General features: G+C 34.0%; 1 protein-coding gene across 1 annotated transcript; it reads left to right on the plus strand.

The window, feature by feature from the left end:
• Positions 1–9432: 9432 nt before the first annotated feature.
• Positions 9433–21627, plus strand: LOC134260867 (uncharacterized). Its single transcript, XM_062743394.1, has 4 exons — positions 9433–9437; positions 10212–10261; positions 10425–10592; positions 21197–21627. The coding sequence occupies exons 1-4, from the start codon at positions 9433–9435 to the stop codon at positions 21604–21606; spliced, it is 633 nt and encodes a 210-aa protein (XP_062599378.1). The 3' UTR covers positions 21607–21627.
• Positions 21628–23193: the final 1566 nt, after the last annotated feature.

Raw genomic sequence — 23193 nt, forward strand, 5'->3', positions numbered from 1 at the left:
ATAAATTACCAAAACCGCTGATAAACATAAACTATTATTATTTATTGCATAAAGATAAAAGACTGTCTAACGCAACGACGTGCACCACTACCGCGGCATCACGTGACTTCTATTAAAAGCGAAATTTTCCTAAATGAAAAAGCTAACAGAACAACAATACCCCGGAGTTTAATAATTTCTTTGAGTAAATGATGTAGTCGAAAAACATCTATTTTGCTTAAAAAGTGCTGCTAGAATCCCACTGTCCCGTCAGTAAAATAATTATTCCATACATTCGCACAAAACCTTACCCGATGTTTTGAATTTTATACATATGAACCGAAATTTTTCGAAAAACCATGCTTAACTCGGGATTCTTGTAGCACTTTCCAAGTATTTTAGGAGGCAAACTTTCCATCTGTACATTTCGTCTGTTTTGAAATATGCAGCTTGTTGTTGTTCTGGTGTATTATTTTTGTCACAAATGACAGAGGAAAGGCCGACCGGGATACGTATGAAGCTGACTGTCTTCGAAAGAGAATATATTCAATGAACATAAATTAGCATACCTGTTTTATTAACTAAACTCCAAATGAATTTCACAAAATATTCACGATATTTGCTTTTAAACTCCATTTTACGTATCTTTGTACATGCCGTCTAAGCCAAATTCTCTTTACACGATCTGATCAATTCCCAAGTAACTTGATGTACACATATGACGTCATCGATGGTAGATTTAATCAAAATGACAAAATACAGCATAACAAAACAAGAACATTTCATTGTTAATAATGTTTAGACGTTTCTATTCATTTTCTAGAGTTAAATTACATCTCTAAATACCAATATTACGAAAACTTGTGTTCTAGAATTGACGTCATCTCGCCTACTATGACGTCATAATGTAGCATTGATTTAGTCAAGGTAGAATATTTTGTATGCTTCCTTATCCCCCTTGCGTTTTGCAGGTGTTTGAAATTCATCAGCGAGACCAGACTATGGTTGTCGGTCATGATATGACCGTGAACTATCTACCAGCAGGTAGTGGCGAAATTGTTTTTTAAATTTAATCACCGCCAGCAACTCCTAACGAGCGGTGCAATACCTGGGCTGTTCTGCGGATAACACAGCTCTCCCATACCGTATAGCCTGGCCAATATTATTGCCCCCACAATGTTTGATTATAATCGTTGGTGCTTTGATACAAGCTAAAAAAAAATGCAATTGTGGGATAAAATTACTCCCAAACCATGCTCCGAATTCCATGCCTCAAGATGTTGGAAGAATCCTGCCCAAGATCCTCTGAATTTGATATTTTTTTTTTTTGCATACACGCGAGTCACATGAATAATTGATGAACATTTGATTCACAATGTAATCAAAATATAAGATTTAAAATTGATGATAAAGTAAAACACTATATTTTTTTATTGTTGTTTCATTTTCAACAATATTTGAACAGAAATGTAAATATTCACCGACAATGGTGTTATGTAAGATTTGAAAGCTGCTGACTGCCACCATCGCATTTGCTTGATATGATCCTCTAAAAACCCTTTTGTATACAAGTGGGTTGCACCACAATGTGAATTGATTGCGTCTTAAATCAAGTCGATTGTAAATTTAAAAACTGTGCGAAGCTTTGTTTAACATGGACGAAAATTGGTATTGGGTTAAGGGTTTGGGGTATAGATATAAAACATAGGACACCCTTTTTACATTGCTATTTAATGAAGCAAAATTCTGTAAAGATTAAACAATAACATTTGATTTTTTCACATGCACAAATGCCCTCAAACCGAATTGGTGAGTCTTAGATGTTTTATTAAAGAGAATTGTATCTCTAGATACAGTAATATGTTTGATACCCAAAGCCACCGCTTCACTCACCTTTAGTAATACACAGAAAGCCAATGCAAAAGCAGACTGAAATAAAGCCGCTTCAAAATCAGAAAAACACATATGTGGCAAAACACTGACAAAGTATTCAACACAATGTATAAACAACAAAATGTACTTGGTTTTCTTATATCCTGAGACACATTACATCCCTTGTACATGTATCCGGCCAATAACTTCTTAATAATTAATGAATGAACTGGATTCGAATTCTGCCAACCATGCAAGTTTATGACAAAACTGATTCATGATAAATAGCATTTGGCAGGGGAAAAAGCCATACAGAGCAAAACTCGGTTTTAACGAAGTCACTCGGAGCTAAGAAATTACTTCGCTATATCCGAGTATTCAGCACAATGTATAAACAACAAAATGTAGTTGGTTTTCTTGTATCCTGAGACACATTACATCCCTTGTACATGTAACCGGCCAATAACTTAATAATTAATAATGAATCAACTGGACTCTGTCAACCATGAAAATTAATTATAAAACTGATTCTTGATAAATAGCATTTGGCAGTGGAAAATGCCATACACCAAAACTCGGTTATAACGAAGTGACTTGGACCTAAGAAATTACTTCGCTTTATCCGTAATCTCTTATAACCGTATAACCAATTCATTAAATTAATATAGCTGGGGATCAAAGATGACTTCGCTATAACCGTGAATTCTTAATATTCGTGTTCGTACTAAATGAGTTTTACTGTATTATTTTAAAAATTAAACATGTGATCTACAGGAGGAGGCCATATCTGCTGATATGATAACTGTTGCCTAAAATTGAAAAAAAAATACTTTGCAATCCCTGACGGTATACTCTTCTGTATTTTGAAATACACTGGCCTGTAGAAGGCTGGCGTCAGTTCTTGAATAGTTCTCCATAATTAGATTGGTACCATGGAAGGAAAGGAATCTGCCCAATGATCCAATTGACTAAACATTGGCCATTGAAGCCGAGAAATAGCATCGGCAATTACTTAAACGTTCAGTCAATATCATAACCCTTAATACAATAGACACAAGTTCTAAGAAGGTGATATCCCTGTAGCATTCCTCAGGCGAACAATCAAAACAACACAAATGTTTACCGAAATTAACACCGCAACCATGAGAACTTGAAATATCTGTAAGTGAATAAAAATGGAGTGAATTATTTTCTTATCGTACAAGACTTGGAAATTGTGTCCTACCATTACATTTAGTAAGAAATTGAACCCACGGTAACAAGTCTAACTGAATTTCCACTGTTATTCTCATAGAATGATCAGATTTTTTACTCCTGCCATTGAACCATAAAGCCTTGAACAAAATGCCCTACCAGCTGGCAATGCCTTTACCACAAATGCGGACGCCCCTGCCAACGACTGCATTCTATTATTTTTTTTTACAATAAACCCCTAACTTTATCACTTGGAACACAAATAGTTCTGGAAATAATATACATGATATATGTGGCTAAATCTAATAAACTCAAACATGAAGAATGTCCTTCTTTATTCTCAAAAGCAAAGGGAATGCATAATTATAAACATATCCCTTCAAACTGTCCAATTAAATCCAAGCACGTAGATGAATTGGTCATACCTAAAAAGCAAAAATCAATCTAAAGTGAACAAAACTTCTCAATTTAGATCTCTGAGATAACTCCAAGTGAAGGAATGTAGAAAACTTCTCAAATAAAAAGCACGACAAGGAACAATCCATGGGTAAGCATTTTGCAATGTTTATGCATCAGGTTGCAATTGGGTGAGCATTTGTCAATGTAATATGCACCAGTGTTTAAATCCTAATAAAAAAAAATCGTGTGGACAAAATGGTAACAGGCGAAATGCACTGGAAATGTCCATTTTTGCTAATAAGGTACCCTCACTTTACTTGCAATTAAAGAAACAGCATCATCCAAAGTGGAATAAGTTATTTCCAAATATTACTTTTAACTTTTCAAGTCCATATGTTATCAAGTTTAAAGAATTGTTTTCTTCCAAAAATGTTGGGCTATTAAGTAAACTTTGTTCATTAAAGATATGTATGCCGTGTTAAACAGTATTTTTGCACAGCTGAAACCGAACAAAAATTTCTAGAGTATGATAAGCTACCAAAAATGAAGCATTCTTGCAAATTCGACGAAATTTTATTCGGTATTAACAAAGTACTGGTCAGGAAAAGAACACGATATTCTCATGCATATTTATAAAGGACTTACGTTTATCCTGGATCTGCGCATGTGCGCGGGAAAAGCATCGCGAGAATCATCAGGTCGAGGAAAATATTTTTTGTGACGTCTGTTCAGTGAGGGACACAAATAGACCAATCAGCTCAATGAGTTGCATTTAATGCATTTATGGGTTACTACATAAAAAACTATATGTGTTTTTCAAAAAGGCTAGTTTTTTAAATCGCTCTCAGAAAGACTTGATGCATTATGTACATTATTATCTACTAATCCCATGCTCATATTTGCATACAAATGATTAACAATGATGAAAATTAAAGTTTTCCCCACTCCATTGTACAGGTCCGTTTGTTTAGAATTTCCCCGTGCTGTACTGCTAGTGGGCATTTTCGGTTGGGTGAACATGTACGGATCTTCAGTATGGAGCGCATTATGCGCAAAAAATATTTTATGTCAAGTACAATGTATGGAAAGTAATTTAAACTGCTATGTTTACACCCTTAATGGGATATCGTCAATTACCCCTTTTGGGTTTTTTAATATGAACTACATAACATATGTAGATGAAACTTACATACCATACATCTTGCCTTCTAAGAAATATAGTTGGGCTAATAAAATAAAATTGGTCCAGGAATTCCAGGCCTCTAAAAACTATTCCAGTCTGAGGGCACAACCTAGCATTTCGATGAACACCATTTAGAAAAATTAGGTAGGTAGCATCGTTTTTTTTTTTAAAGAGGGTGGGGGAATAGAACAGTTAGAATAAGAATTAACTAGCTCGAAGAAATCTGACAAGTAAAATAGGTTCCAATATCTTTCACTACTAAATTTTACTCATTCACTACAATACTGCCAAACTCCAAATTTCACTTTCGAATTAGCCCGAGCCAATGCTGATAACCTACTTGCAAGATTTTTAGCTCACCTGAGCCGAAGGCTCAAGTGAGCTTTTCTGATCAAAATTTGTCCGTCGTCTGTCGTCGTTGTTGTCGTTGTCGTCGTCGTCGTTAACTTTTCACATTTTCATCTTCTCCTCAAGAACCACTGGGCCAATTTCAACCAAACTTGGCACAAAGTATCCTTGGGTAAAGGGGATTCAAGTTTATTCAAATAAAGGGCCACGCCCTTTTCCAAGGGGAGATAATCGTGAATTAGAGAAAAAATTATTGGCATTTTTAAAAAATCTTCTTCTCAAGAACCACTAGTCCAGGAAAGATGAAACTCATGTGGAATCATCCTCAGGTAGTGTAGATTTAAGTTTGTTCATGTCATGACCCCCTTGGGTAAGGCGGGGCCAAAATGGCCGATCAAAATTTTACATAGGAATATATAGGAAAAATCTTTTAAAATTTTCTTCTCAAGAACCACTGGGCCAGGAAAAATGAAACTCATGTGGAATCATCCTCAGGTAGTGTAGATTCAAGTTTGTTCAAGTCATGACCCCCGGAGGTAGGGCGGGGCCAAAATGGCCGATCAAAGTTTTACATAGGAATATATAGGAAAAATCTTAAAAAATCTTCTTCTCAAGATCCACTGGGCCAGGAAAGATGAAACTCATGTGGAATTATCCCCAGGTAGTGTAGATTCAAGTTTGTTCAAGTCATGACCCCGGGGTAAGGGTGTGGCAAAAATGGCCAACCAAAGTTTTACATAGAAATATATAGGGAAACATTTTTAAATCTTCTTTTCAAGTACTTCAAAGCCAGGATTAGTAATAGTTATAGTCATCCTCAGGTAATGTAGATTCTAGTTCGTTCAAATTATAATCCCCTTGGTGGTTAAAATTCAAGCCCCCCCCCCTTCAGTAAACTTTCAGTTCTGATCTGATATGTGTTTTTTCCGAGCTGATGTGCTCAGGTGAGCGCTGTGGCCCCTGGGCCTCTTGTTTATATTATTTTCAAGGGGTCAGAAATACTGTGGTTCATATGTAAAGAATATTATTATATTATTTAGTAGTATTCTGGTTTTGGCATTCGGTATATTGTGCAGATCTATACATGATATTCTGTGGAATACTTTTTGTTGTTTTGAACCATTAAGAAATACAGAATCGAATGTATCTAATTACCATTTTGATTGATCAAATTATATCATTTGTTTGTATTGGTTATTTCATTTTGGCACAACATGATTTCCACACTTCTTTATCCATAGTCGCTGACATCTGTAGAAGTTCACCCAGCCGAAAATGTCCATTGAAAAGACAATTGCACGTGATTATTCCTCGGTACAAAAAGCAACCAACTCTGAGGTGCTCTCAATATTGACAATCCCTAACTCACGTGTTTGTAGTAAAAACGTAGTAGACCATCATGCTTTTCGGTTCATTCACGAGATTGGACCATTGTTTGGTGTAAACATGCGAGACAACTTGATCATGAATATTTCAATAAGAGGCGGTTTTTTATCCGACACGGAGAGAAAATAATTTTTACCAAATAATATTTCATAACTTTTAAAAGTGATGGAGTGGAATTGTCTTATTTGCAGAAAGGATATAACTTATATAACTTGATAAGACACCACATATATTTATTACTTTTAAAATAAAACACTAATACGGCATATATAGCTTTAATAAAATTGGAAACGAGCGAGTCAATATTAGCATCAATATTATCAAGTTTAAAGAATTGTTTTCTTCCAAAAATGTTGGGCTATTAAGTAAACTTTGTTCATTAATAAAATTGGAAACGAGCGAGTCAATATTAGCATTTGTTGCGGGGATGCAATGACTTCTGGTGTGATATAGGGTTAGCAGGAGCAGTGGGCGATTGCATATAGATTATCCATAGGTCTGCATCAACAGTATCCCAACTCAAAGAGGTGTGTAAGATTTGTTGAGCCTATACTGAATATCATAATCCGACCAGTTGTATTTGGTATATTTAAGGAAAATTTATGAATTGTTGTTGTAATATTTATCAATCGTGCATTAATCTTAGTTTCTACGAAAGAAAAAAATCTTTTTTAAAAAATGGGGGAGGGTTGGGGTGCAGAAAACCTTAGCAAAACATTATAATCGATAAATTTAATTTTCCATAAAGGGCATTTTCATATGTTACATTGTACAAAAACGTGGAAGGGTGCTTGACAGCAGAAAAGTTGAGGTTTGAGTTCAGATTTGGCTGAAATACTGCCCCACCTAAAAAAAAACAGCACAATCAACCAACAGGACAAAGATAATGGGTGTTTTTTAACCACAAAAGTACTGGGAAAAATTAAATTCAGGGCTTCTCAATCGTGTTAATGTCCCTTGTTTCCTTTGGAAATTGAATAAACCTCAAATTCAGTGCCTATCAAATGTAGCTCAGGTACTCATTGAGAGCTAATAATTTTTCTATGTGCACATAACATACAATATATTTTACACAGTACAATTTGAATCAAAGACAAGCCCCTTTAGCACATAATCCATTTTATTCTTCTCTAACATTCGTCACTTCTAAAGCTATCTTCACTAGTAGCAAAGATTTAATTAATTAATTAATCTAATTAATTTATTTGGTGTATAATTAAAAATCAGTTTAGGGTTTTGGTAAACATAGGAAATAGAATTGTTAATTACAAGTACGGAAACAGACTGATCATTGATCAATTAGTGTAAGGTTTTATCATTCATGTTAACTGCTTATTTACGAACTTTTCTGTTAGCCTTGGGAAAGTATTTAAAGTCTGTAGTGTTTTGTGTGAACAAGAAATATCTATATCTATGATTTACTTGCCAAGAAACAAAATATACTCGTATATAATACGGCTAAAATACTTTTCTGTAGTCTGATTTTTTGTGCATATTTGAATTTAAGCTTATCAAGTTAAAATAACTTATCGTTATAAAATAAGCTTTACCACAGTCTTGATATTTTTAATTTATAAAATGGTGAGAGCTGGGGAGTTTTAACACGGAATATTAACACCAAATGTGAATACTATAACACCTAGGTTTACATGTAAAATTTTACTGAATTTAAACATACAAATTCATAGCTCATAAATTTGTGAGAAACATGCAACACATTCAGAATATGTGGAACAAAGGGATTTTATTGCAAGACAATGTCGAGCTCTTGGGTTAAATTCTTTTGAAAAAAGTATATATTGGATAGGGTCTCCAATTGAAGAGTATATTACCCAGAGAGTGATGCATCTGAGACCATCTAAATGTAAAATGTACAATATACAGGGTTTGGGAGTATCGGATAAGATTTAGTACTTTCATGATTTAGTGTAGGGTAGGCCAAGTAGACATAAATATAAACAGTGTACAGTTTGTGTGAGTATTTCAAACACTAAAGGCATACTTTATGTCTCAATCTTTTTCTACAAGTAGCGCAGTAATCGATGAAAAAAAGGGATGCAAGTATTTAAATAAAAACTTTAATTATGGAATTGATTTGATGATCTTTACTTGTTTAATATACCTCACAAGTCATGACATGTTTTTTTTAAACACATCGTGAATAATAGAGCTGACCAGTAGAAGGTGATGTATTTCATAATGCCAATTTTCTTTGGTGTTAACTACATTAACTGTATTAGTCATCTAAACTCGAGGCTACGGATTCCATTCAACACACATACACAGTAGAGCTAATTAATTTTTATTGCTTATCCTTTATCAACAAATACAGTGGAAAACCCTAAATTATAAAATACAAGGACAGAAATATTCTAAATCCAGCCCATTGGAGTTTCACCAACGGCTTCAGTCAGAGTAATTGTCACTAGCATTTAATTGTAGGAAAATACAAAACTATTTTTTATGGATTAGGAATCAAAGCATTTGTCAGATGTTTTCCACCATGCATAAGATTCTTCAAACATGTCATTCATGCAATATCGACAGTATAATTCTTATTTGTTAGATATAAGATTTAAAGTATAACGAAAGTAAAGATGCCTCAAATATAATTTAACAGTGCTATTTAGCTGGGAAATTATTTAATTATAAACCAATTCATTAGTTTTAAGTGCTTCCTTCCGAACACATTTCAATTTTGGTGAATTATAAAAAAATAGAATTGATTTACTTTCCTTTAGAAATACGATATAGTATTGTTTTGAATGTATGAATAATACACTGTCAGCCAGTGTCTACATAATAACATGTATTCATAGTTAAATACCTACAAAAAAAATTAAGATATTCTCACAAGCCAGTTTGACAGAGGAAATGTTTTTTTTTGTTTTGTTTTGTTTTGTTTTGTTTTTTGTTTTTTTTTTTTTTTGCATGAGCCATTAATTAGTGATAATTTCCCTGTTCTTATCAAAGTTGAAGTTCTAGGTGCTGGTAGTTAAGTAACACTATGTTATCGAAGAAAAGGCAACAACACAAAATTCTAAACTTAATGAATTTATTACATCCTAACTATGGCGTATAAGTGGGCACGGCTTTGAATCTTAAATTTAAATTTGGCTGCCATTTCAACTTGGGCAAGCCACAACATATCAACAACACAACATCAACATATCAATATCACAACTCAATGTTCAAATTCAACTGTTCAATACAAATACCAAACTTCAACTCGTTTGGATTTCAACTGTTCAATACATATCTGAACTTTAACTGTTCAGTCAACATCCACATTACGCAACAACTAAATGTAGTACGATTGCAGATTCGGTTCAATTTAGGCAAATACAAAGAATCCACCATTACAAACCACTTAAAGAAAAGAACAAACATGCAAAAATCAAGCAGAAGCCGGGCTAACATACCTTTCACGGCATGAATTAACATTTCTGTGACCAATCATGGTTATACATGTACAAGAAGAGAAGACTGAACCTGTAATATACTGTATACAGGGACATTTTCGCTCCCGTTTTATTTTCATCCCTTTCGCCCTCTTCTTGAGTGGGCAAATTTAAAAGGAGGTGAATTCAAATTGCACAACATAATTTCGTAAACAGAACTATGACTGCGCGAATTTAAAACGGGGCTAAATTGTTTGCTAGTGCAAATTGGCGAAAATAACAGGGGGCGAAAATAACCTGTTTACATTATGTCCACCGTCTATCAAACGCCATCCATTAGCTTCACAAACAATTCTTACATATTTATTCTGCCTGGAATATTAATGTAGTATATACAATAGGAATTTGGCCTTATCATACATTTTTATGTTTATATATCCATTGTTTAGAGGCTGTTGTGACGGGTACCAGTTCTCCTCAGAGATCAATGATTGTATTAGTACGTATATTGCGTGGATTACACAGTGTAATCATTCTCATATTAACATCTTAGTTAAGTCAAGTATCATCTTCTTAATTATTTTAGTTTACTGGAAATAAATCTAAACCTATCATCTATCAGGGCATACTATTACAGGATATTAAGTCATTTTTTATTGCAGAGTGTACTGACGGTTTTATAGGACCTAATTGTGTGGTTTCCTGTCCATATCCTGCATATGGATTCCAATGTCAAAAGGAATGTGAGTGTACTGAAGATTTCTGCAATGTTACAACTGGATGTCCCTTAGATTGTAATGAATTCAAAGGCTGTTCAACTTTTACAACAGGTAAATGAGCATATGTCTATAGCTTAAAAATGTATGAATAAGACTAGAGGTACTGTGAGCTTGAGCTCACTAAATGATACCCCCCGCCTCCCATATGGTTATAACTGGTGAAAAAGTCCATGTTTTCCTGTGGCCGGGAAACCCAAAATATGTGTCAGATCAAAAAGTAAAATAGGAGGTGCACAATGGCAATATGTAATAAAGATTCTGTGAAAGTTTCATCAAATTTCATTCAATGGTATGAGAGGAGTTGCGGATAAGAGATGGGTACCCCAAAGCGTAACAGACGGACGGACAGACAGACAGACAGACGGACGGACGGACGGACGGACGGACACACATTTGGTTATATATTGGGTACATCAAGTCCAAGTCCTATTGGATACTGCTTATTGGATACAAAAAAAGTGTACACACGAGAGAGCATTATTTGGGTAGATACTGTTCAAATCTTATTGGATATTAATCCTCGTGTCCGTATTTTATTGGGTTTTTTCTTATTGTTTTTTTATTCATTCCAAATTTATTATATATTTAATATTTGCTGGTAAATTCAGACAAGACTGAAAACCTTTGGTTTTGAACCCATATTTTTGACAATTTCTGTGATATAGCTCTTTTATTGTAACACCTAACTAATTTATTCTTAGCAATAAGGATATACACCTGTATATTTCAAAATATCTAATATTAAAATATATGAATACCTAAGTGCAAAAAAAAAATGAATTGTGCAAACACAACTCAACACATCTCAGACTCTGTTCAACCTTTCTTGAATAACAAAAATAAGTATTTAAGGGGAAGCCTTTTTGAGTCATGACCAATTAATAATAAGCAAATGCCCATTACATGTTGGGCAGAATGAAGGTATCCAACAGGCATTGGACAGGTGTCCAATGCCTGTTGGGTTGTATTTTGATGAAGGGATTAAACTACCAAAGAACAATTGAACATGTGTACATTGTCCAATGCTATTTGGGTTTCTTGAATCTCCTCATCAAAATACAACCCAACAGGTAATGGACACCTGTCCAACTCCACTTGGATATCTACATCCCACCCAACAGGTAATGGACACTTGTCCAATTCTTCTTGGGTTTCTTGAATTGCTTCATCAGAATACCACCCAACAGGTAATGGACATCTGTCCAAATCCTCTTGGATATCTACATCCCACCCAACAGGAAATAGATACTTGTCCAATTCTTTTTGGGTTTCTTGAATCTCCTCATCAAAATACAACCCTACAGGTAATGGACACCTGTCCAACTCCTCTTGGATATCTACATCCCACCCAACAGGCAATGGACACTTTTCTAATTCTTGAGTTTCTTGAATTGCATCATCAAAATACAACCCAACAGGTAATGGACACCCGTCCAACTCCTCTTGGATATCTACATACCACCCAACAGGTAATGGACACTTGTCCAATTCTTCTTGGGTTTCTTGAATTGTTTCATCAGAATACCACCCAACAAGTAATGGACATCTGTCAAACTCCTCTTGGATATCTACATACCACCCAACAAGCAATGGACACTTGTCTAATTCTTGGGTTTCTTGAATTGCATCATCAAAATACAACCCAACAGGTAATGGACACCTGTCCAACTCCTCTTGGATATCTACATACCACCCAACAGGTAATGGACACTTGTCCAATTCTTCTTGGGTTTCTTGAATTGTTTCATCAGAATACCACCCAACAAGTAATGGACATCTGTCAAACTCCTCTTGGATATCTACATACCACCCAACAAGCAATGGACACTTGTCTAATTCTTGGGTTTCTTGAATTGCATCATCAAAATACAACCCAACAGGTAATGGACACCTGTCCAACTCCTCTTGAATATCTACATACCACCCAACAGGTAATGGACACTTGTCCAATTCTTCTTGGGTTTCTTGAATTGTTTCATCAAAATACCACCCAACATGTAATGGACACCTGTCCAATTCTTCTTGGATATCTACATCTCACCCAACAGGTAATGGACACTTGTCCAATTCTTCTTGGATTTCTTGAATTGTTTCATCAAAATACCACCCAACAGGTAATGACATCTGTCCAACTCCCCTTGGATATCTACATACCACCCAACAGGTAATGGACACTTGTCCAATTCTTCTTGGGTTTCTTGAATTGCTTAATAAGAATACCACGCAACAGGTAATGGACATCTGTCCAACTCCTGTTGGATATCTACATCTCACCCAACAAGCAATGGGCACTTGTCTAATTCTTCTTGGGTTTCTTGAATTGTTTCATCAGAATACCACCCAACAGGTAATGGACATCCGTCCAATTCCTCTTGGATATCTACATCCCACCCAACAGGCAATGGACACTTGTTTAATTCTTGGGTTTCTTGAGAATCTCCTCATAAGAATACTACCCAACATGTAATGGACACCTGTCCAATTCTTCTTGGATATCTACATCTCACCCAACAGGTAATGGACACTTGTCCAATTCTTCTTGGATTTCTTGAATTGTTTCATCAGAATACCACCCAACAGGTAATGGACACCTGTCCAACTCCTCTTGGATATCTACATCTCACCCAACAGGTAATGGACACTTGTCTAATTCTTCTTGGGTTTCTTGAATTGTTTCATCAGAATACCACCCAACAGGTAATGGACATCCGTCCAATTCCTCTTGGATATCTACATCCCACCCAACAGGCAATGGACACTTGTTTAATTCTTGGGTTCCTTGAGAATCTCCTCATAAGAATACTACCCAACATGTAATGGACACCTGTCCAATTCTTCTTGGATATCTTCATCCCTTCAATAGTATATAAATTAAAAGGTATTGGACATTCTTCTTGGGTTACTCAATTTTTTTTTCATAAGAAAGAAAACCCAATAGGTAATAGACATTGGTTCAACTCCTCTTGGATATTACATCCCAACATTAGAATAAAACCTAACAGGTAATGTTTACTTGTCCAGTTCTTCTTGGGTTACTTATACCCTTCGTTAAAATTGTCAAATTTGTCTTGGATATTTATACTCTTGCATTAGATTGCAAACCCAATAAGTATGACATTTACCTTCCCTAGTTGAATTCAAATTTATCTGCATAAGCATACATAAGTCCGAAACATATTTAATACTTTAATTCTAACATTCCACATCTCATTCAGTGTACACTTTACAAATGATAGGAAATATATAAGCATTTTGTGCCTAAACTATTTGGCTTTTAAAGAATTTTATAACCATGTTTGCAAAATTTAAATTTAAATAATGGAACTTGGAGCAAGTCATTACAGGTAGAGCAAGATGCTGAAAACCATATTGATAAATAGATCACACCCTTGATAAAATATTTGCCTTCAGTTGCTAAGATTGTGTTGTATTATATGGAAAATTTCTATAATCCTGTTTATTACAGATACATGTACAATGCATATTTTCCCTGTAATAATAAAAATACTTCTGAGATGTAAAAGAATGGATTTAATAGTCACCGATGTTAAAAGATATTACATGTATCTCATTAATCTGGTTTGGAAATCACAAACTTAGTTTTGAAGCCGATTAAACAATGTCGCACCAGAAAACTCAGTTACAAGTACAATGAATGAATTCGTTGTATCAAAACTTTAAAATAATTGATGCACTATGTCCTAATCTTTTCGAAATATAGGGATAAAGATATTAAATCAAATCATCACTGTTATAAGTCTTAGATCAAGAGAAAAGTCATTACATGCCCAAATTTTACATGTAAGGCTTTGATCCTATATTTCAATAAAGTTAAAAATGGTTTTATTTTTGTTTCTCTTCCATACTTTCTTCTTCAGGCTCTCTCATGGCCTATACTGTGTGATACCTCCATTGACCCTGCTCTTTTATATTGCCATATGTTTATCCAGTAGCAGTGGTTATGCTCAGGCAATCTTTGAAATATTCCTCATTTCACGCATCTCCTTCAAATCTGCCTCTGTCCTTTTTATACATTCTGCAATTAGATAAAGGCATTTCTTTGCCGTATAAAACATGTTTTTCTTGACTACAGTAAGATCACCCTTTATGTTGATCAAACCCAACCAAGAAGTAGAAGTATATTTCTTATTCAGAAATATGTATTGATAAATAAAATGGAAGAAAAACTAAATTCTATCAACTCTTTTTTGTTTCTTCTATGTCTAACTGCATCTTCATCCTACCCCCCATCTGCCATAATTTTATCAAAATGGAATCATCATTCAACACACAAAACGATGTTGCATATTAATTAGACAGTTTGTTAGTTTCTGGTTGTTAAGAAGGAGATTTTAAAAAGATTTTACACCAATTCCTTGCAAATTTTAGACTTCTAATGTAACACTATCAGTACATTAGGGGTACATAATCTTCAAAAACATCTCTACACTTAATGATAAAGCTTTCACATTAGTATTGTTTTTAGCCAAATGGTTCTGCTAAAGAGGATTTAAAATTGACCCAAACCTTACTAACTGCTTTGAAATTATATTGACAGGGACAGAGACACCCTTGACACTCCATCCCCCCTTCCTGGGGTATGCTTTGCACAAAATTTAATTAAAATTGACTAAGCTGGATAGAAGTTGAAAATATGAAAAATTACAGTCAAACAGAATATGAATAACTTTCACCATATCAGACATGAATTAGTGATCCTTAAATAAAATACACCTACAAGATGAAGCTATTTTATTCCTTTAAAGTGATATCTAGTATTGTTTCTTTTCCTGTATGCCACCTCTATCAGAACAAAATGTTATACACGTATTAACATAACCTATGACGGAATAGTACCACGGTATTTACTTTCATATTAATTAAGTTCTGGAACCAACCCTCAGATGCCCTTAAAACAAATGATTCAAAACTGGCAAAGGTAAAGGGCATCTGAAGAATATAAAATAAAATGATAGTACAAACAAGCAAACAGTGTGCATGAAAATGTTGGCAAACACTAGAAAAAATACTAAGGTATTTTCTCAAACTCAACATGAATACTAAAGAGGTTTTATGTAGCTGTATTGCACATACCAAATACATTTCCTGCCGTTAAAGGTTGGTTGCCTAGTAGTCATGTAGTATGTACAAGTTTTTTCCTCTATTTCTTCTAATTTAAGAAGCGAAAATGTCTCTAAAAATCTTATGGTTGGCATGAAGTATTCCTGTTCATTTTACTGATTACTTACAATTGTCCTATTTCTGAGGGTCATCTTCTGATGAGTGTGTTCTCTGCAATGTTCACAATTGAATTTCCTGTTTGACCTGTTATATATTGAAAATCCTCAATGAATATGATTATGGTTTTAATTTCCATTGCAATTATTGATTACTTTTATTAAAAAAAATCTAAACCAATTTATTGTAACATAATACTTAGGAAAATATAAAATATCAATGGAAAAAAAGGAATCATTATCTCCAGTTATCCTAAAATCACAAGTAAGCATTAATCATATAACTTCACATACGTAAACCCATTAGCTTTTTGTGCTATTAAATCGTAGTCATCGCTGTGCAATAAAGGAAATCAAGTACTAATCCACAGCTTGGTGGCAATAAAGTTACTATCCCCGAGTAAAAAGTGACAAGCCCAAATATAGAGGCAAAAATTAAAAAGTAACATTGAAAAAAAGTTCATCGTGAAAAAAGTCAGGGTATTAACTACAGATGCTTCTTTTTAAAATTAAAGTTTAATTTAATTTTCGCTTGTAAAATTTAATCATATATGAATTAAAAAAATGAAAAAAAGATTTTAAATATTCCTTTTCTGGTCATTCACTAGTTCGTCTAATTAAAACGAAGCAAATATCATTTTGTTTTCATCTTGAATCATTTAAAGCCATATATGGCGTATGTACAATGAAAATTATTAGACTGAAATTATAAAAAAACTTATTATTTGTATCATTAATTTATATAAACATGATAAAGATAGAAATTTTCCGTAAATTACAAAATCTAAGTCAATTGTGTTATAAAGTTATCAAAATTTAATTTGGATTCTCGAAATTTTCTCCGACTTGGAAGAAAATACAAAAGATTTAAATAACACATTACAGAGAAGATAAAATCGTATTATTAGATGAAACGAGGTGTTCTCCGTGCTCCGAATTGTATGAAAAGCTTTAATTTAAATGTATTAACTATATTTCTTTACTTAATTTTGTATTTTTCAAAAATATATTTTTTGATCAGTTACGCCATATATGGCTTTAAATAAAAAAAAGGCGCAACATAATTGCATGACACTTATCATTGAGCTGATTGAGTAAATGTATATAATTTTAATAATGAGATATCTGTGAGGCATATATGTACATGCAAATATTGCTATATTAAACAAAGGAAAGGGGGGAAATTCAAATTAGGGGGAAAAAAAGATCGTTTTTAAGTAAATCAGTCCGGTAGTACTGCAAAATGGATGCAGTTGTGGAGATTTATGGATAATAGGATAATAGGAGCATGCTGTCTGGAATATTTCCATATAGGGAATTTAATAGCAAAAAGGAGTGAAAATACCGGTGGTGCTTTTCATGCATTACATGTGTATTTTAAAATTCCTAATAGCCCAAGGGGATTCCTCAGTGCAGAAAACCACTAGCCCCATCCTCAAAAATGGAAGCCCCGGGTGTAGCGCGATGCTAATTACACACCCATCATGTGAAATAGTTATAGTAGCCCTATATCAATTTCAGTATTGTTTTAAATTAATTAAAACAAATGCCAAAAACAATAATTTAAAAAAAATCAAAATAAAGCAGACACTCAAAATCAAAGGCAGAAAGAAGCACTGTTTTGACTGAACGTTTTTCAGTAATACAATGAATCTCTTACATATCAGATGAAATAAACTTACATACAATTATTTAGTTGTTGTCAATTATCCCATTTATCATCATCTCAGCTCACTTTGCGATTGTAATACTGTCTACATGAACCGATAATTTACAGCTGATTTATGAAAACACGATTGTTAAAATTTTCATTTCCCTTTCCAATATACACTGTCAGAACATACTTAATTGGTTATGATATAAAATTAAATAATTAACACTTTCGATTTATTAAAGATTATCTAACAATATACGATCATTTACTAAATACTTCTCGCCCTCAAGAGAGTTAAAAAGACAGAGAAAATTCAAAATACATACAAGTGCAACTTAGTATTAATTGATCCGATATATCTATTTTAATTTTGTGCACAATTGTTTTCAAAATTACATTAAAATCAATTTTCTTTAAACAAGAACCCAGCAATAGATAAATATTAATCGAATAAACTTACCCTTTTTCTTGTCAATCAGACAATCTTGTTGACATTAAGTGTTTCTTAGTCGCCATATTTTTTTTCCATGAAAACAAACGTTGTTATGATCCGGATCAACGGAAGTTGATTTTCGGAACTCTCGAGAATTTAGAGTTCCGAATGTAAAACTGAAACACAAAACACGGTGCGTCCGTGAAAGCAACTTTTTTGGACACTTTTTTGGACAAATCGTCGTGTCCAAGTTTTGTTGGGTACTAACCTGCAAATACCCAATTAGGGTGTTTTAAGCATATTCAGCGACACTTCTTATTGGGTATACCCAATAAGCAAAAAGTACCCAATAAGTACAATCCTGGCATGAAAAATACCCAATAAATGCACTCTCGTAAACACGTACAGACGGACGGACGGACGGAATTAACGATTACTATATACCCTCCCGCTTTTCAAGCGGGGGGTATAATAATGGTACAGAAGACTTGTTTTGATAAGCGAATTAACACTATTCGTGTACCAAAAAGAAAAAAGAAAGAAAACAACGCACATCAACTCATTGAATCAACATATGTCTAGAATCGGCATAAAATCAGCTTCGACATAATAAATCTCAATATGCATATCAATTTCTCTAGCTTGTTGACATTTATCTTAGAATTGCCCACAATGATCTAATTTTAAAACAGCAAAAGTTAAATATCCCGATCAGGATCAAGACAAGGTAAATTTTGAAATATTTTTTGGCCTTTCCCGAACTAGGATGACAAAACTGAGTCGCTTGATAGGTGAAAAAAATCTTTTAACAAGATAATTTCAAAATTAATGCTCAATATTCAAAATCTATTTTCTCATAATGCATAAAATAAATTTTTAATTTTCATGAGTTAAATAAAGTTGTAGGTTGTTCATGTTTCGCCGTTTGGTAGAGGACAACCAAACATATATTTTTTTAAGATGGCCGAGAGGCACTTGCTTAATCAACAAGGAAATAAAGCATACACGCAGAATTAATCTTACTGAATTACATTATTTTTACACCAGCTTAGCTTGTATCGTTGTATCATGAAAATTTATCATATAATATCCACCAGTGACCCTACTCCTTTGTTTGAGCGCTTCATTATTTTTCAGGGATAAAGTGTTGTAAATAACATTGGAAACGGTATTTGTTGCTCTTTTTCTCCTTTCCCTTCCTGTACTGAAGAGAGACCTTAGAAAATTTCATCAATTTTATTATCACATTAAGAAATTAAATGAGCCTGCGCTGAAAATCGAACCCGGTTTGTACATATGTACTTAAATTTAAGTCTGGCACTTATTTCACTGAGCTAACGAAGCTGTTGAATGACATTGGATTAGAAAACAATTCAGTGAGCTTATTTTGCTTTACTTTCTCACTATATTTAAATTATATACTACTAACAGGTCCAGCGCAATACCATTACTTTTAAGGGGATGAAGGACCTTTAGCTGAAAAAATACCTGTCATTTAATTTTTTTCATATTTTGTATATATCTTATTTAGTATGTCCTACATACTATAAAGCAGACATATCAATAGGTTTCTAGACTTCTTTCTGAGATATTGAGTGACAAATACCATACCCCACAGTATCTGAGCGGAGTTTTTATTCTCCGTGTTTCTGGGTCCATTACTCGGTCGATAATTGAAATTTTTCACCATAGATAAAAAATATACCAGCGGAAATTTGTCTTTTAAAATATTGTAGAGTATGAATAGGGTTAAAAATTCGAAAAAGCAAGATTCTTTTGTAACACCACATCTGGAGACGGAAATTGACGACTTTTTTAGGACAACTTAAACCATAAAAAAATTAATTTGCAAAAAATCCTATCATTCAGTATTTGAAAATTTACGTCGAAGTTCAAGGTCGTCATTGTATTGATTAAATGTAAAAATATCGATTGGTGAAGCTGAGCTCAACATTGCACGGGGCAAAGTTAAACGAGTCATGATCATGAGAAAAACTTGTCATGTTTACATTTCTCGAGTACGGGAAAACCCAACTATGACGTCACACATTCCTGAAATAAGCGAAATAAGACTAACCCACAGAACTTTTCCGTCAACAACCATGTAAAAATATTTTTTGCGTTCTGAAATTTACAAAATACCCTACCATGTACATATTATGGCCCGTTTTTATGATTTTATACTACCCGTTTTTACCGTGTATGATCTTACTGAACTAAGAGATCCACTATGACGTCAAAGACGCGCTGGACGCGCAGAGTACGGAAACGGCAGAGTGGATAAATCTATTCCGTAATTTGATAATATTTGCAAGAAATTTTGAACGTTTTCAGATATTTTAATACTAGATGGTGAACGCAAACAAACAGTCAAAAAAATTTTACAAGTACTGTGGTTTCAATCACGTTTTGTACATATTTTATCAGAGATTATGACGTAATTCAACTGAGTCACGTGACCATACATCCTTCATCCCCTTAAGGAATGAAGCCAATCGCATCATACCGGGTATTTACGTCAGTGGTCGGAAAACAACCTCGAATGTATAAACATCAACGGTTGTTAAAAATTTATACATTTCCTGTACATTCAAATATAGAATAGACGGAAGTGTGAAGTCCCTTCTGTAGTATATTTTAAGTAATGTCAATCAATTGAATAAAGTTAAACACCATATTCCACAGATGAAAGGTCTTACATTTATTTCAAAAATCCTGAAAACGGAGGTTTGTCACGACATCTTACATATACATTCGAGGTCGTTTTTGCGCTAATCGGAAAGCCCCGAAAAGTTGCAAGTGGTATGAAGTGCTACTCGTACATAAATTCTTACGTATTCTCCTTGACCTTCAAAAGCGTCGGAACCGGGGGGGGGGGGCGGCTAGAGGGACTCCCCGAACCCCCACTTTTTTGCAAATAAAAGATATAAAGTAAGCATTGAAAATTGGGATTTACCTTTTTTGTTGGTTAAGCCTCCCAACTTTAGATTAGCCCACTTCCACCATCAATTTGCTTCCGACGCCCATGCAAGATGTTGTAGGGAGAAGGTTGCATGAAAGAAGTTGAGCCTGCTGCCTCATTGTGTTTGTATGTACTTGCTTGTATCAAAATTATTTAAAGTTATTGTATATTTTAAATCAATTCAGCAATGCTAGGGATGGGTGGAGCTGCGAATGCCCATTTGATTATGATGATTTTTAAATACTTCATGTTTCCCTTTACATTCAATTGTATTGATCAGTATTATGAATGATCATTCTATCTAATTTTATGCGGACTATGATTGAATATATTTAACTCAAACAAAGAATTATGGTATTTTGAATTTAGCTAGTTTATCCCCAAGCGACCCAAATACAACAAACACATTTCAATCATTTGGGAAGGAAACAGACATAGAGCAGAAAAAGTTTGAAGAAGCAAAAGATGGTTTTTATTTGCCATATTATGGATTCATCGCCATGCTTGGTATGATACCATTTGTTGGGTTATTACCATTTCTTTTGAAACGTCTTTGCAATAAAATGAAAAGTGGATCGCCTAATTACCAAGATATCCAGGTTCCAGTAGCGACAGAACAGTACCAAAGAATTAATTATCGCAACAGTCTACAAAGCCAAGAGGAAATAAATCAAAACAATTCAGAAATAAATCAATATGATGAATGTTTATTCACAGGAGTCCAATCCACGAGTGTTGAACAAAATGTCGTTTCGGCAGTAAATTACTTAAATGGTTAGAATCAAACTTTGTGTAATGTGACTTAATTAAACTTAGTAAATTTGTTTGAAAATTCAGATTACTCTTTTGAAAAAACTTCATCTTCATTCCATTTAATTTAATCTAATTTCAAAAATGTTGAGTAAAACCATATTAAGTATAAATACACACACACACACACACACACACACACACACACACACACACACACACACACAATCACAGAGAGAGAGAGAGAGAGAGAGGGAGAGAGAGAGAGAGAGAGAGAGAGAGAATATATATGTCTTATTCTTTTAAGAAATGTACAAAGGTTTTCTTCTTCTTTTATTTCTCTTGGCAAGCTTTCATATTTTTTTTTTCTTGAAAACGTGTAAAATAAAGCACCGGTGACGGTCTACACTTTAATTAGATTTTGTTTGGGATATATCGGAATAGATATAACAAATGTGTTAGTAAAAAAAAATAAATTTTGAGAATTCATGAGAATGTGAACTACGACTCTTCAAACATGCATATAATAGATATACATTTCTACTACTTTTATTGCCTATATCAAAGAAATGCCGCGGACATTATTCTTCAATAAAGGATAGAGATAACAAACGGTATTCAATATCAGAGTCCAGAGTATCAGAGTAAAACAACTCATAATAGGAGCAGAGCAAACGATGACCTCTCAAACATCAGAGGCTGGATCAGGTGCCATGGAAGAATGAGCACCCCCTGTCAATTGGTCACACCTGCCGTGTGCCCCTTGTGTGTTCCTTGTCACGATCGAGAAATAACGGAAAAATCCGTCGTCAAATAAAGGTATAAATAATGCACGAACGTCATTAAAAATTACCAGATCAGAAACATGAATCAAACTTGTGCAGTTAATGAAATGAACATTTGCGTAAAGAAACTCAGTCTGTATATTGCAGTAAGTAGCTGATAAATGTGGGTTTCTAAAGCTCAGCGGGACTGTGCCAAGGACCTTCCTACGCCGTATTTCCACTTTTAACCTCCTATTAATGCTTCAGAAGTTTTTTCTTCAAGATTAATCTCATTCTTTTAAACAACATTTCTTATGTATCAGTATATGGACATTCAACACTAATTTAAAACAATGACTTCGTTTCTAATTTGTTTCCCGATCCCATGGATGGTTTATTCCATAAAAAGACTAGTCCATAAAAAAACGCAATTCAACAAATCATGGTCTCTAGATTCATGTTTTCATGTATTATATGTCTCTGTTAAGATGCACACAATAAAAAATCAAGAAACCAGTGTAAAATCTTGGATTTTCTTTTCACGTACATTTTACTGAATAGCTTACCTTATACTTGAAACTAATAACCATTTCTTTTATTTCATCCTTCACGGTAATAACTATAACCTCCAATATATGCCAGTGAAAGTGTATGTCAGAATCACAACATGAAGACTTGCGAAGATAGGTGGATGTTGGCGAAAGTCTCTTCACTTGTCTAAATAGAGTGTAGCACACGGCGGGTGTGACTAGTCAGCAGAGGACGCTCATTGTCCCATAGCGCCTGATCCCACCTCTGAGTTTTGGAGGTCCGTGTTTGCTCTGCTTCTATTTTGCATTGTTTTATTGGATT

Source organism: Saccostrea cucullata, unplaced genomic scaffold (genome assembly GCF_032062105.1).
Source record: "Saccostrea cucullata isolate Sc308-1 unplaced genomic scaffold, CSIRO_AGI_Scuc_v1 ctg2508, whole genome shotgun sequence".
Taxonomy (NCBI): Eukaryota; Metazoa; Mollusca; class Bivalvia; order Ostreida; family Ostreidae; genus Saccostrea; species Saccostrea cuccullata.

What these genes read in the sequence shown, in the direction of transcription:
- LOC134260867 (XM_062743394.1), top strand. An exon ending in AGAGATCAATGATTGTATTA is followed by an intron (nt 10,262 to 10,424) that starts GTACGTATATTG and finishes TTTTTATTGCAG; the next exon opens with AGTGTACTGACGGTTTTATA. An exon ending in CTGTTCAACTTTTACAACAG is followed by an intron (nt 10,593 to 21,196) that starts GTAAATGAGCAT and finishes TTTTGAATTTAG; the next exon opens with CTAGTTTATCCCCAAGCGAC.